This window comes from Monodon monoceros, unplaced genomic scaffold, assembly GCF_005190385.1.
Source record: "Monodon monoceros isolate NGI ecotype Baffin Bay Population unplaced genomic scaffold, NGI_Narwhal_1 Super_Scaffold_20, whole genome shotgun sequence".
Classification (NCBI taxonomy): Eukaryota; Metazoa; Chordata; class Mammalia; order Artiodactyla; family Monodontidae; genus Monodon; species Monodon monoceros.
In genome coordinates this window covers 76,249,914-76,266,560 of record NW_021703777.1, presented here as the reverse complement: position 1 = coordinate 76,266,560, position 16,647 = coordinate 76,249,914, and the positions used below count along the sequence as shown (strand labels likewise).

Here is a 16,647-nt window from a genome sequence, read left to right as displayed (position 1 = left end):
AGACATCAATTCAGTCCCCAAGTAATTAAGAAAAACAATCTATTTCAATGAAATATTAAAACTGGTAAGTCTATAAATATTATAACCAGAATTGCCAAAAAACAAATAAAAGCTTATTTTTAGCCTGCTGAGTACTTATGATATATTGAGAAGCTTTAGGAAGCAAAACTTATATTTCAAATTCCCTATTTCATCTTTGTATAAGTGGTTTGAAGGGTGGATCTAAGATATCCTACAATTTAGAAGAAACATTCTAGAAAGCTTGTACACTTATTAACAAGTACATTAATTGCCTTGTTATTCAATTATTTTAATAATGACTATCATCAATTCACAGATTGTTCTGATACTTTTTCCCTCCTGATCACTCAACTTTCGACTACTTAAGGGTTAAATATAGACAAGGAGCAATGGAAGATGAGAAAATCTCTGTAAAATTCATTATTTATTATTGGTTAGATTGAGTAAAGGAAGACATTAAAAACCACTTGCTGAAAGAACCAAAAAAAACCTAAGCTCAAAGAATAAAAATGCTCTGCCATCTAGTGTCACCCAGCCATCACACTCACCAAAGCCAAAGTTTTACAATAACAATTATAACACAAATCAGATGTAAAACTCTGCTTCATGTCGAGTTCCTCCACTGTTCATGTGAAATCAGCATAATATCAACTATCTTGCAGAGCTTTTATGAGGATTACAATGAACATAAAAAAGCGATGCCTTACACATAGTACCTGCTCACTAAAGGAGAGGTACTGTTTACAGGAAAATCTAATAAAGTATACTTAATCTCAGTACAATTCTGCTTAGGGTTACAATTTTTTTTTGGAAATAAAGCCTTTAACTGAAATAATCACTTTCAACTGCATGAGGATCAAGATTAACATTCTAAAGTGAGTTTTTCATCCTGTTGTTCCTTTGATCGAGTAATATAGCTGGATTTTACCACCTAGGGAATTACTAACCAGGCTCCCAAGTCTCTGAATATCCATCATCAACTGGCCTGTACAGCTTAATCTCTCTTAAATTCTCTTTGCTCCAGTGAGACAGAGATCATTATATTTTCATGCCTACATTTCTAAAATTAGTTCAAATGTATATAGCAAGAGCATGAGGCCTCTGTCTTACTCATTTTCGTATGCCGAATGCCCAGCACATGCCTGATTCAAGGAGCTGAATGGATAGATGGATAAATGATGATTCTGCTAAGATTAATGCCACAAACCTACTATGATTCTACTAAGATTAATGCCACAAACCTAGAATAGGTTGTTAAATCAAATTAATTCACATCAGTTTTTTGAAACCATGCTTAAGCTTTATTTTACTTACACAGACACACACACACACTTATCATCAGAACAAACTGAACTACTGATAGAACACGCTGATAGAATACTGATAGAATATGTACTGAAAACTTGTCAGTTCTTCCTACATGTTGACATTTATCTATATTATCTCCCCAGTTAGGGTTTCTGTCCCGAATGGAAGGGGCTAAGTTTCACATTTCTTTGGAATAACCCTTAAATCCTTAAAACAGAATTGGTTGGCCCTGAGGTAGATGTAACTGAATTTTGCTGAGAATTCACTCAGCATTCCAAACCAGTGGTAAATCTTTGCTGCAGTGCATGAAATAATATCTGTGCCTGGAAGCATTTATAAAACCTAAAAAAAAAATATTTCTCTACCGCAAGATCAAATCTAACATATTAAGGGAAAAAAACAATCAAAATTTAAACCTAATTGTTTTGATAATGAAATAAAGTTTTACCAGATAACAAATCTAAAAGGAGCAAGAAAAGATACCTTCAAGGAGTTTTTTTTCTGAAGAGAGTTTAGAAGCTGCAGCAGGAGCCTGATACAAAAAGTCACAGAGGAACGTCGACTGGGAGGACTCTTGACTTAATCCACCTTCAGCATGTATGTCATGTTGAGGGAAATCTAGAAAAGTTACAGAAATAACACATCTGAAATCTGGAATGTAAACAATTTTCCCTTTGATTATAAATATGTAGGTGAGTTTTGAGGTAGAAGAAAAACTACTTCAAATATACTGCAGAATAAATATACAGAGATATTTATTTTACTCTGCATAAAATTTGCAAGTAAGCACTTCAGTTGTATTTATTATTCATGCATGAAAATCAGATTTAATTTTGGTGAAAATGATTATGTGGGATGAACTATTTTAATCTCCCATTTATAAAATTAAAGACACATAAAAGATTTATTTCCTAAACGTTCCCTTTAAATGAAATAAAACATGGGTCTTGATAAGCATCATCCATCTTTTTGGTAATTACATTTTCTTTTCATTCTGATGGTTTTTCTGATTTGAGAAACAAACAGATTCGTGCTTCAGTTCTCTTGGGGATATATAAGGAGAGATCAGGCTAGTGAAGGGATAGGGACTAACCTGAGAATTTGTTATGGTAGAGAAATTCCATTTGCAGACTCTGCCCCGCCTTCTTGGCCAGCAGATATGGGGTGCTATGCTCAGGGTCACCTGTTGCACACATGACATCTGCTCCACTGAACAGCAAAGCCATTGTTTCCAGAACATCTGGTTTCACCACAGCAGCACACAGAGCCTGGTCAATAAAAGAAAATACAATTTTTAAGTGAAGAAAATATGATTCTAGCTATTAAAATGTGTGAGTCTGCCAATTCATTTATGAGAGGAAGTCTGTACTCCTTTTTTTTTTTAATCTTTATTTATTTATTTATTCTGGCTGCGTTGGGTCTTCATTGCTGCACGTGAGCTTTCTTTAGTTGCGGCGAGCGGGGGCTACTCTTCGTTGTGGTGCTCGGGCTTCTCAGTGCGGTGGCTTCTCTTGTTGCGGAGCATAGCCTCTAGGTGCATGGGCTTCATTAGTTGCGGCACGTGGGCTCAAGCTGCTCCGTGGCATGTGGGATCTTCCAGGTGCAGGGCTCAAACCCGTGTCCCCTGCATTGGCAGGCGGATTCTTAACTACACTGTGCCACCAGGGAAGCCCCCTGTATTCCTTTTTAACAAATACATCTAATAATCATTATGCCCTGAATTAACCAACAGACAAAAAAGGCCTGCTCTGCATGAATTTAAATTTCAACCGAAGATGTCCAAATCTCAATTCATTGTTTTGTTCCTGTGATGTTCCAAATCTTCAAATCCGTCATATTTGCCATGGAAGATATTTTGTATGTTTACATACTATGACAATGGCTGATGCTCAGAAAATTCAAAATACTTCAAACGTAGTAATGAAGTATCCACTAAATGTTTTGTTATGTCATATGAATGTTGTATGCATATATGTCTGTATGTCTGTATTTTGCAGAGCAATCGGGATGTGAGGAATCTTTAAATTACCGTTATGCTTTGGGAATTTGAAAGATGTGTACAAATTCAGGATCTTTCCTTTTGGAAGGGGGTATAGGTAGGGAGGAGGAACAGCAAGCAAGACACAATAAGACATGATTGACATGATATACATCATCATTGTACAAACAGTAAAACTCCTGGAACATGATGTTTTTTCCTTTGAAATAATAAGCTGCCTTCACAACTTTTCCCATCCCCTCTTCTTGCTTCCACACTTTACTGGCTTTCCATTTGCTTCTGAACTCTCTGATTTGGCACCCTGATTCCGTCTGACTTCTTAGCCTTGGGTTCACCATATTCGTCCTTCCTGACACGGTGCACCTGGACAGATGACTGGTTAATTTGCTCTCTGTAATGCAACTTCAGGACAATCACTCACCGATTATCCCAATGGGCAGCTCAGAGAAGAGCGTACAACCAAGGAGTTCCAGGACACATTTCACAGCTCCAGCCTAGAGGGTCTACTACTAAAAGAGTACTTATCTTTTCTACCATGGTCTAGCTAACCTCTACAATTTCCTTCACATCAGAATCAAGAAGCCTAAATTCTTGTACCTGACTGTACTGATTTGCTAGGTGATTTTGGGCAATTCCTTCTCATCTCCAGGTCTTAGTTTTTCTGCACCTGCAAAATGAGGATACTGGAAAGTGAAACAGCTAACATCCCTCCACTGGGATATAGCCTCTGACTGCTCTCACAATCTAATCCCACGTATTTCCTCTCATTCTCTCTCTCATTACCCTATTCTTTTCCTTTACAGGGTGCTGCATTTGCTATGGTATATTTATTGGCATGCAGCTGTTTATGGTCAATCTCCCCTGCGTGCAGATCACTCTCATGAATAAAAGAATCACATCTACTGTTTACTACAACTGTACCCCCGGAACCTAAAAATGAATTCAGCAATGAGTGAGTGTGCAATAAATATCTATTCACCACAAACACTCAATGGAGAAAGGATAGTCTCTTCAACAAATGATGCTGGGAAACTGAGTAACTACGTGCGAAAAAAAAAAAATGAAATTGGACCCCTACCTTACACCACTCACAAAAATTAATTTGAAATGTATTAAAGACTTAAACATAAGACCTGATACCATAAAACTTCTAGAAGAAAACATAAGTGGTAAGCTCTTTGACATCAGTATTGGCAATGATTTTTTGGATATGACACCAAAAGCACAAGCAACAAACACAAAAATCAATAAAGGAGAGGCGGGCAGGATGCTTAACAAATTCTTTGCCAAAAGGGCAACATAAAATGGTCACAAGAAGACCTGGAATAACTCAACCAAAGGCAAACGACACTTCAAATCAATGGCACTAAACAAACTCCTGCTTTTAAAAATAAATTAATTGAGTAAATGAAGCTAATTTTGGAGATAGCAAGTCAACAATGTACTGGCTGAAGTTAGGTTCAGTATCCTGTCCCTAAAATGGGGAAAATTGTCGAAGTTTTAAATGGTGTGTTTTAATGGCCTACGTCAGATAGAAACTATGTCAGATAGACCTAGATAGAAATGTTTTAATGGCCTACGTCAGATAGAAACTACGTCACATAGAAACTTCAGTTAGGGACAGAAGTTTATTCGCTATTGATAACGAATCCTCAAGTGAAATGAAGGAAAAAAAACAATGGCACAATCTCACAAAAGGAAATAAAATTAAACAATAATATTATGCAATAGCAAAAAATTTTTTTAACTTTTTTCCAAAACCCTTGGCATATATTTAAAAAGACCTTAATATCCATGTTTTTTGTTACATTTCATTGGTTACCTTATTTAATTCTTCCTTGGTAAGAGATGCCCAAAGGGTTTTTCTGAATCTTCCTTCTTTGTATTTCTGAGTGATAAAGTTTTTTCTCTTTTCTACTGGAGAGTCCACGTGTAATTCTTCATCTTTTTGAAGACTACCGGCCCAAAAGTCATTAGCTCTTTTGTTTCCAATGACAATAAAAAGCTGAATTATCAGAAAAAAATATAAAACATATCAATTCACAAAATGTATTTGAATCTGCAGAAAACTGACTCACATGACATTAAAGCATAGCTTGGTACAAAATATGCAAAATACAAGACCCAACTTTTTCCAGAAGATGGAGTGTGAAAGCAGATACTATTTCTATTTTAAATAGTCTAGCTGCTCGTAATAGTGGTAAAAGAATAGCTAGAAAAGAAACTGCAAGCAACACAAATTGCAGCAAAAGCATTATTACTTTTTTTTTTTAACATCTTTATTGGAGTATAATTGCTTTTCAATGGTGTGTTGGTTTCTGCTGTATAACAAAGTGAATCAGCTATACATATACATATATCCCCATAACTCCTCCCTCTTGCATCTCCCTCCCACCCTCCCTATCCCACCCCTCTAGGTGGTCACAAAGTACTGAGCTGATCTCCCTGTGCTATGCGGCTGCTTCCCACTAGCTATCTATTTTACGTTTGGTAGTATATATACTACTTTCTGAAGGTAGCTCACATTGAGACAGATTCATTTAAAACGGCTGAGTAGGTGGGCTAACGTGGTTGACAGTGAGTGGTACAGACACCTGAGCAGAGAATGGATACAGGAGACAGCAAGTTAGACATGATCTCAGTTACTGACAGAGCATGGCCAAGATAAAGAATAGTCGATTTTGCCAAATGTTTTCATTCACTTTTCTGATATTTTATCCATGCTGGGTTAAAAAGAAAGTCAATTCTGGCTTTAAAAAAAGCTGTCAAGCCTTTAAGAGTAGTTATTACTATTTTTTTTTTTGCAGTACGTGGGCCTCTCACTTTTGTGGCCTCTCCCGTTGCGGAGCACAGGCTCCGGACGCGCAGGCTCAGTGGCCATGGCTCACGGGCCCAGCCGCTCCACGGCATGTGGGATCTTCCCGCACCGGGGCACGAACCCGTGTCCCCTGCATCGGCAGGCGGACTCTCAACCACTGCGCCACCAGGGAAGCCCCAAGTAGTTATTACTATTAAAGCTCCTTGTATTTTTTATTTTTAAAATAACTGTCTCATTTAGGAAGCATTCGGAAAGTTAAAGTAGAAAGTTACTACTATCAAACAGGCTATAAGCCATTTTTATAATGTGGTGAGAACTTGATCAGAGAGCTCTTAAAGTAACCACACCACCCCACTGCACACCTCCTCCTGGACCTCTGCTGACCACCACCACAGTCAAGTCGGACTCACCTCAATGAGTTCATTGCTCCAAATGCTGGCATCCATTTTCAGACTTCTAACCTTGGAATCTTTTGGCCCTAAAGATCTATGTTGCCCTGAAGTCAAAAAACAATTGATTTCTATTTGAATTTGTATGTAAACGTATTTTACCTTTAAAAAGAAAAGTGTATATATACGTGTATAGGTATGTGTGGATTAATATATCTTTTGAACTTAAAACAAACCAATACCTACTTTCCACCCTACAGTAGTGGTGGTAATCATACAGGAATCATAACCAACCACACTGAAGATAACAGAAATCACCATCACCACCCTGTACTGGTATAAAATTACACTTTTAAAAAGTGTGTATACATGTACATGTGTGTATATGTGTGCGTGCATATGCATGTATGTGTGCATGTATGTATGTGTATATACGTATATATATATATTTTTCATTGTTTGGTAATTAACTAGAAATTGTAGGTCACTGAAAACATTTTATAATGGGTCTGTGTAAATTATACCTATGTGAGTGAATACAGATATCATCCCTTTACTCTTAAGAAAAACTAGCTACAACTGTAATAAATGCCTACTTAAAAATCTAAAGTCGATTCTTTATTCTACTATTATGCCTGGAAGAGAATGCCCAGCATTCTATCATAATCAATTTAATTCTGCTGTATAAATCATCATTCAGCCATTACTGGGCATTCAGGCATATGTCAGACTCTTTCTAAGCTGAGACAGAAAAAAGGTATATAAGACATCATTCTTGATCTTAAGGACCTTTTGCCTAATGTGCATGAGAAAGCTCATTCCTCTCATTCCTCTCTCTACATTACATAGGTTCCTTTCCTCCATTCTTTGAGAAGGAAACTACTCAGAGCACAAAGCCCTAGAATTACCATGGCAAGAATCTGCATAGGTTTGCACTTATGAAGACTACAGAAAGGCAATACCAAAAGGAGTCAAGCTCAAAAGCATGCAGGAAGAAGGGGTGCTGGAGTAGCCTAGGAAAGAATCTGACTTGAGGCAGCAGGAAAAGAAATAATGTGGAGAACAGATTTAGAGATATTCAGAAGATAAAACTGATGGGACCTGGTGGGCTTTAAGGAAAGAGGAAGGGTCAAGAGGGTCTCTCAAGGTTTAGGCTTCAGTGTAGGGTAGATAGTATTGCTTCTGACCAAGATTTGGAATATAGGAGAATATACAGTTTAATGTAATGAGCTGGGCAGCAATGAGAGCTCCATTTTATCATGTTAATTTTGAGGTATCTTGGGCAAATCCAAGTTGAGAATCTAGCAGGAGCTATAAGAGTAGAGTTTCCAACAGAGTAAGAATCCCCTGCTTAAAAATGAGAATTGAATTCAAATGACAACCTCACTCAGGAACATCAGAGTGAAAGAGAGCTTAGGATATAATCCAAGGGAACACACATATTTTAGGAGCAGGAAAAGGAAAAGTAACCTGGAAAAGGATGACCAGAGTAGTAAGAGCACACTAAGAGAAAATGGTGTGTCGGAAGTTGTGGGAGGATGGAAAGTCACTGAGCGACAGATTGGTCAAGACTGTCAAATACTGCAGAGAAGGCAGTGAAGATAGGACTGACCACACAGAAACTGAGAGGTAAAATACACTGGTAAATGTGGTGAAAATATTTTTACTGGAGGCGAGAGAAATGAAGACTAATTACAGGATGCTGATGATACACTAGGAAGTTAAAGAAATGAAGAAAACCTGTGCAGACCACTACACTTGAAAGTATCTTGTCTATGAAAGGAAAAAAGAACAGAGAATGATACGTAAGAGAATAGTAAGTTTTCAGAAAGCTGGTGTTAACAGAATTATGCAAGTTTATATGCTGAACCAAATAAACCATAGTTGAATACAGTTGTCCCTTGGTATCTCGGATTGGTACCAGGACCACCCACAGATACCAAAATCCGAGGATGCTCAAATCCCTTGTATAAAATGGCCATAGTATCTGCATATAACCCACACACATCCTTGTATACTTTAATTCATGTCTAGTTTATGTCTAGTTTATGTCATGTCTAGTTTTTTTTTTTTTTTTTTTTTTTTTTTTTTTGCGGTACACAGGCCTCTCACTGTTGTGGCCTCTCCCGTTGCGGAGCACAGGCTCCGGACGCGCACGCTCAGCGGCCGTGGCTCACGGGCCTAGCCGCTCCGCCGCAAGTGGGATATTCCCGGCCCGGGGCACGAACCCGTGTCCCCTGCATTGGCAGGAGGACTCTCAACCACTGCACCGCCAGGGAATCCCCTAGATTACTTTTAATACCTAATATAATAAAATGTTATGTAATAGTTGCTGGTACATGCAAATTCAAATTTTGCTTTTTTGAACTTCCTGTAAATTTTTGTTTTTCAAATATTTTTGATCCAGAGTTGTTCGATGTAGAACCGTGAATATGGAGGACCAATTGTACTTACACAGAGAGTGAATAAATGACAGGGTGAGGATCCTGAGAAGAGAGGAAAGGAAGGGAACATATGTAGACAGAGCAGCCTTAAACAACACAAACGCTATCTCTTCCAGTGAGACTGGAGAGGAGAAGAGGTTAGGAAAAAATATGAAGTCAAGGAGGATTAACTGATGCTTTTTACTGATGTAGGTGATCAGCTCATGAGGACATCTACCTCAGTGTGATGAGAAATGTGGTAGCACAGAGCTCTAGAAAAGTCTGAAGGGCTTGAAGCAGCTGTCCTGTCTTTGCTCTGAGGTGCTCTTCCTCTGCATTCTCTCAGTGAAACCTGTGCTCAACTCTATTCCTGCCCTTATCACACTCTATTGCAATTACTATTTATGTATTTGTGCAGGAAATGTCATGTCTTGTCTTACAGAGCATTTTAATTCCCAGGAACAGCACAGTACCTGGTAGAGCTGAAAAGCTGAAGGAAAGTTTAGGTTGTAGCTAACTTTTTCCAAGACCTCCACGGTCGCATACCTAAGCTAGGGTCCATTCCCTCTACTCACTTGGACAGCTGTCTTACCTCCCAAATACAAGGAGCTGTCAAATAGTTTGTAAGGTATAAGATCACAAGAAGAAAATTAGTCACAGTACTGGTTACTTTCATAAACTTCAATACACCTGGAACATGCTTCTATATAAAAATTCTCGTTATAAGAGATACCAGATCTGGTGAACCAAGATTAGAGCGCAGAGCAGATTGATGTGAAAAACAGATCTTACAAAATATGACTGAGGAAAAAGGGACAAATCATACGAAGTGCAAGCGTGTTCAGGGTGCATTCTGAAACACATTCATCCAAAACCTAAAAATTTCAGCATCGTCTTTTTAAAATCCATACATGGGCCAGCAGGCACAAAAAAATGATTACATGCTTAAAAATCAATTTTTATATTTAAGTCATGCATAAGAGAAGTTTAGAATGATATTTCTAAATTTGATTTAAATGTAATAAATTTTCTCTGTTTTTATTTTTCATAGCCATTAGCTGGGACACAGTATATACGACACTAAAGAGCATTCAGTGCCAATCTGCCACCAAACAGTGATGAGCATAACTTATCACTAATTACCTGCACACTTCTTACAGATGACAACACAGAGGTTGATGGATGCCCAGTCAGGATTTGGGGCTTTACAATCTGCACAGCTCCTGTTGGACTCATTGAACCAAATCTTCTCAGCTACTTCATAATCAGAGAGAGTTTCTGCTATCGATTGCTGCACAGCTTCAATCCACTCTTGTTTCTCTTTTTCAGACTCGGCCGTAAAGCTGAAACAATGAACATTTCTGCATTATCGATCTCCCTTGTAAAAGCCAATTAAGCAGTATGTTCAGTTTGCATATTCATTTCACTCATAAATTAAACAGCTGCTGAAAAATATGCCTTCCAGGCGGTTGGAGTCTTTTCTGTTAAAAATCATCTCATTGAGAAATCTATTTTTCTCCTTTAACTTTCCAAATTGCTTATGACTTTGTTTACCTATCTTGAACCAAAATTAACATACACATTTTTCTGACCAGGATATAAAAATCACCTTGTTAGGTCAAAAGCTTAAAAGAGAAGTCATGCTTCCTAAGCAGTGGTTACATAATAATCAATAAGAGACTGGCAGAGTTTCAGGACTATTGGCTTATTTTGCCAAGAAAATATGCCATAGTCTGAAACTAAGTTATCAAAAACACCCACGAGAAATTTTGATTTTTTGTCTTAAAAATAGATTCTTGTTTTTAAAATAGAAGAATGTCCAGATGGCTTTAAGAAACTGAGAAATCAAAAAAGTTTTAAGTGATTACTATTCTAACAGAATTCTAACTCATTTTTAGCCATGTAATTCTTAGTGTTTATTGTGTGCCTGAGTGAAGGAATAAAACATTAAAACATCAGTTCACTCTTTCAAGAAATATTTACTGAGTACTTATAATGTGCCAGAAAATGTGCTACATACAGTGCTCCAAACTCAGTCAATGACCCACAAAATGATGCTTAATACTGAAATTTTCTGTTCTGAAGATGAAAATGCTTTGAGAGACAATGAAAACAACAGAGGATTAACATTTTCTACGTAATCTATAAAGAAATTGAGTGGCCTACACGGATTATATTTTTTGAATCACTTCATGGTTCCATCATCACTATAATATTGATAAATTCCTTAGTGGTTTCTGCTTCTCTATAGAGATTGGTCAGAGCCCATATGGTACAATGGAAAATAGATACTTGGTCTTAGTCCCTGGTTCCTGGTATATAGTTCCCCAAACCCTTGGAATACCCTGAATGATAAAAGTCCTTTATACGCTAATGAGATAGCTTGTGGCTGAAGGCTAGACAGCTTCAGGATGGGAGCTGGTCAGCAGAAGACCAAGATGTGACTAGAGACTTGGAACTTTCAACCAGCCCTACCCCGTGACCTCTGGGAAGGAGAGAGAGGCTGGTGGAGTTAATCACCAATGGCCCAGGATTTCATCAATCTTGCCTATGAAGTGAAACCGCCATAAAATCCCCCAAACAGCAGGGTTCGAAGAGCTTTCATGGTGATGAACACATTGAGGTGCTGGGAGAGTGGTGCACCCAGAGAGTCATTACAGATTATTAACACATATTAAGAACACACATTAAGTTTTCTGTTTCACTGTCGTAATAAAGCAATTACCAGAGTGCCATAATACAAGACATGTATCAAAATGCTAAGGTATTTGATCATACGTGCTATGAGATCCATTAAGTTCAGCAACATTTTGAGCTGAGGTTACTTTTAGGAAATCACGGAGCAGTTGTAATTAGAGATTGCTCTTAAAGGACAGACTGTATTTGGTTAGGCTAAAAGAGGGCAAAATAACAATACAGCTTAAAGACAATGTAATATCTCTTTTTATTTTATATACCTTCAAAATAAAGTAATTTTTCACATATTTCTGGATCAAAAATCACCACGCCTTCTAAGAAAAAGAGGTATTATGAAAAGAAATGACACAAATCTCATGAAATTAGTATCTTTCAGGTTGTATGATTATTCAAATCACTTTTTCAAGGTGTTATTATACACTGGATAATAAATTACACGATATGAAAAAGTAAAAACATAAACTTTTTCTTTGTTTCAGGTGTACAGCAGAGTGATTCAGTTTTATATATATACATATATTTTTTCATATTCTTTTCCATTATAAGTTATTACAAAATATTGAATATAGTTTCCTGTGCTATACAGTAGGTACTTGTTGTTTATCCATTCTATACATAGTAGTGTGTATATGTTAATCCCAAATTCCTAATTTACCTCCCCACCATCCCCTTTGGTAACCATAAGTCTGTTTTCTATGTCTGTGAGTCTGTTTCTGTTTTGTAAATAAGTTAATTTGTTTCAGTTTTTTAAGATTCCACATATAAGCAATATCATATGATATTTGTCTTTGTCTGTCTTCACTTAGTATGATAATCTCTAGGTCCATCTGTGTTGCTGCAAATGGCAAGATTTCATTATTTTTATGGCTGAATAATATTCCATTGTATATATACACCACATCTTCTTTACCCATTCATCTGTCCATGGACATTTAGGTTGCTTCCATGTCTTGGCTATTGTACACAGTGAACATTGGGGTGCATGTATCTTTTCAAATTAGAGTTTTCTCCAGATATATGCCCAGGAGTAAGATTGTAGGATCATGTGGTAACTCTATTTTTAGTTTTTTAAGGAACCTCCATGCTCTTTTCCATAGTGGCTGCACCAATTTACATTCCCACAACACTGCAGGAGGGTTCCCTTTTCTCCACACCCTCTCCAGCATTTATTATTTGTAGACTTTTTAATGATGACCATTCTGACTGGTGTGAGGTGATACCTCACTGTAGTTTTGATTTGTGTACCTCTAATAATCAGTGATATTGAGCATCTTTTCATGTGCCTATTGGCACATTTTTATATACTGGCTAATAAATTGTACAATATGAAAAAGAACATAATTTTATTAAGTGTCCTATAAGAAGCAAAATCACCACTGGCAACGTAAAAGGGGATCACTCAAGCTTTCCTGTAGTAGTACAAACAAAAAATGTTTAAATATAACTTACCTAAAACTCCTATAGGGAGTGATTATTTCAAAAGACTGTTTCACAGTTCGGTCCACTTGCTTTACATTTGCTACATTCATAGGAATTATGGTAATACCAAGTCCACTCTTAAAATCCTAGTTTGGAGAAAAACAAAACATTATAAAGAAACAAAAATATGGATTTTGAAAGTACATTTATATTCTCTAAAATTTAATAAATCTCATCAAATTTTACTACAACATATAAAGATGGAATTATTTCATTAAAAATGGATCGAGAGTGGTTTTATTTTAGGTAGTCACTTTCAATACATGGTAACACGATAGCATTTGAAGCTTGACAGTCTATTAATAAAGCAAGGGTCTTTTCACATGAAACACAAGTTGACTAGGACATATCTCTTGAACTACATATGCCTTCCTGTTAACAGTTAGGCACTTTTTCACCTTTAGCCATTTAGTAAAGGGAACTAACAGTGAACTAACCCTTACCATATGCCCAGCCGTTTTCCAGTTGGGGGAGCCAGATGACACTGTGAGGTTGGTATAATTACTATTTAGATGAAAAGAAGGGAAAACCGAGGCTCAAAAAGGTAAATAAGTGAGGCAGAAAGTGCGGCTGGCTGTACATGGTAGAAAGGGACTGAAACCCAAGCTATCTGACTGCTCACTCTTTGTTCTGCTGTATGTCGTTACCTCTGCTCTGTCACATTACTTTCCTCATTTGCTCTCAACCAACAGCATTACTTATATTACAATTTTATCTCATTTCCAATATTTCATTACTTTCTTCTTCCTTCAATTAGATTCTTTAAAAGCTCCTCTAATGCTATTTTCGTATGAAAACTGCCATTGGTTCAGCACCTACAGCCTCTATGTTCAGTTTGATCTACCAAAATTAGAAACTGTTCAAAAGGCTACAAAGTCTGCCTTCTAAAAGCATTAAAGTTTGCAATATATTATCTAGCCATAAGGGTTCTGGAATTTGATTTATCAAACCATCTCACACCTTAAAAATATAATTAATCTGTACCTCGAAAAATGAATTATCTATGTGAACAGGTTCAGGTTAAATGTGCTCTGAATTCCTAAATTAAATTATGACTAGGAAAAAGTAGCCATACTAAAGACGACTGCAAAAAATATTGGTCCACTTTCAGGAAGGACACTTCTAGCAGAGACCGTGAAAGAAACAATTCACAGGTCTTCTCTTTGTCTCTCCTGTTGTACAAGCTAAAAGCAAAAGTACTATTTTCCTATCTCCCTTGCAGCTAGGAGTGAACATATGTCATACTTATGGTCAATAAAATATAAATAATTCCTGGCCTGGGGGGCAAGAGACGGGGGGTGGAGAGACACATCTTCAAAGAAAAGACTTTCATTCCTTGCCTTTCCATCTTCTCGGGAAACAAAATCTAGAAGCACAAAGCCATTTTAAAATGTAATAAGCATCCTTGAGATGAAAAGCCTGAGGACAAATTCTTGTACTGTAAGGATGCCAGAGTGAGGAAAAAAAAAATAGAAAGAATCTTGTTCTCTGATGGCATTAGCAAGAGATTTGTTAAAACAAATCCCTGTCTATTTAAACTATCCTTCAGGTTTTTGTCATCTAATACATTCCTGGTTGATAAAATAAGTGGAATAAAAGAACATTATAACAAATTTCCCCCATTCGTAGAGGGTTTCCATTCACAAACTGCAGAAAAGTTTCACTTCATATTTTTAAAAATGTACAAGTTTTTAGTTAGAATGAAGAAATGACCCGTTTGTAAACTGAGTATGATTTTTTCTGATGAAAGAACAATGGTTAATTTTGTTGGGAGAAACAAGCCAGAAATTGAGTCAGGAATATAAAAGATGCAGAGACATGCTAGGTGTTGTGAAATACTTAGAAGGTGATATACTTCCACTTTGTATCATAAGCCCACCTAACAAAAAACAGTACTATATGGAGGAGGGGAATCAAACTTTTCCAATCTGCCCCATTTTAGTAAGTTTTAGCATACTGGTATAGAGTTAAACTTATAATTATCAAATTAAAGAAAACAGATTCTCAGTTATCTATATCAATGCTCCTGCTGGATAATGTAACTATTGGAGAAACTCCCAGGGCATGTGATTAGAAATTCAAACTCTCTTTTATAAATCAGAAAATAAAGTAGGGGTAACCAGGTAAGATATTTTAGAAACAGCTTTCTGATGGCTCAGCTTGATATGGGGGTACCTCTAGAATAAAACAGTCAGGCTGCATCTTCTTCAAACAATTCTCTGTGATGCAGCTTTTGACAAGACCTGGCTATCAGACTACTCCCGCTTATTATTCTCTGATGGGGGCCTGGCCTGCAGGTACTGCGCGTTACTAAGGGCGGAGATACAGGCTCAGACCATCAGACTAGCAGATGGTAAGACTGACAACCTTGGATGGAAACTGATGAGCCTTATCAAGGCTCCAGCCTGAAGAGGTGGTACCTCATTTCGACAAGCAAGTCGTGAAGTATCTACATATAAAGCTGCAACTTCTGTTAAAAATAAAACAAGTGAGGGTTGGCTCAAGGCCCCAGATTTCTCCCAAGCAAGGCAAAGATGATTTTTTAGCCTGGAAAGAAACTGTAACCCATTTATCAGCTGTTTGCCATGGCCATATGGTTTTGAGTAATTAGAGTATCCCCTGAACTCACCGGCACAAATGGACTGTAAAATGTACAGCAGAGTAAGAAAATAACTGTCAGTGCTCTTGAAAGCTATTAAATGTGAAACAACTGCATTTCTTACTAAAAATATTTGTGGTGACATTAAGCCATCTTTTCACACAGTCTTTAGAACATGTTTAGAACATATCTCATTCCTGATGCTCATCAAAATTACCTGTGTTGATCTCTTCCTCCCACCCTGAGATTCTGATCCCATGAATCAGAGGGCTTGCCTAAGGATTTTCAGTTAAAAAAAAAAGCAAAACAAAACTACCACCATATGATTCTCATACATAGCCAATACTGAGAAACACTGAATTAGACAGCAGAACCAGTTGTAGAATCTAGACAGTATGAGTCTACAGCACTTAAATATCAGGATACAAACATTTCTCTCTGCCTTCTGCAGAGCAGAAAACAAGCATGCAGTCAGATTATACAAAAACTATTTGAAATTATTAAGACTAGTGGTTAAAAATAGGCTGGTCAGAACACAGTGACACATTGGATTGTCAAGAACCTATTTGTCCTCTATTCCAACCCTTCTGCTAATGTCCAAAGGCTTTAAAAGCATTGGTCTTCATTAAGCATATACACTCCATAACTGATTTAATATCTGTTAGTGTAGTGCTCTGAAGCTTACAAACAGCTATGAACTCTTATTTGATTTTCTTAACAATTCTGCGAAGAAGGCAGAGCAGATACATACTCCCAGTTAACTAATTGTTATTACTATTGTTATTTTATACCTCTTGAATTTGAAGGCAACCGAACATATTACCTATTAAAAAGTTAATTACAAGAAAATGCATGCTTAAAAATAACTAGCAGGCATATATAAATTTTGTAAAATGGGATGGAATGTGAGTGTT

General features: G+C 37.0%; 1 protein-coding gene across 5 annotated transcripts in view; it reads right to left on the bottom strand.

Annotated features, from left to right (window-relative positions):
* ARAP2 (ArfGAP with RhoGAP domain, ankyrin repeat and PH domain 2) overlaps nt 1–16,647 on the bottom strand; it is a 194,879-nt gene that overhangs the window by 98,825 nt on the left and 79,407 nt on the right. For all 5 annotated transcript variants that reach the window (XM_029234845.1, XM_029234842.1, XM_029234846.1 and 2 more), the window contains 6 exons: nt 13,105–13,220; nt 10,102–10,301; nt 6,557–6,642; nt 5,151–5,333; nt 2,423–2,597; nt 1,813–1,947 (listed from right to left, as the gene is read on the bottom strand). In XM_029234845.1, coding sequence (XP_029090678.1) covers nt 1,813–1,947; nt 2,423–2,597; nt 5,151–5,333; nt 6,557–6,642; nt 10,102–10,301; nt 13,105–13,220 — 895 coding nt within the window. The remainder of the gene's footprint in view (nt 1–1,812; nt 1,948–2,422; nt 2,598–5,150; nt 5,334–6,556; nt 6,643–10,101; nt 10,302–13,104; nt 13,221–16,647) is intronic.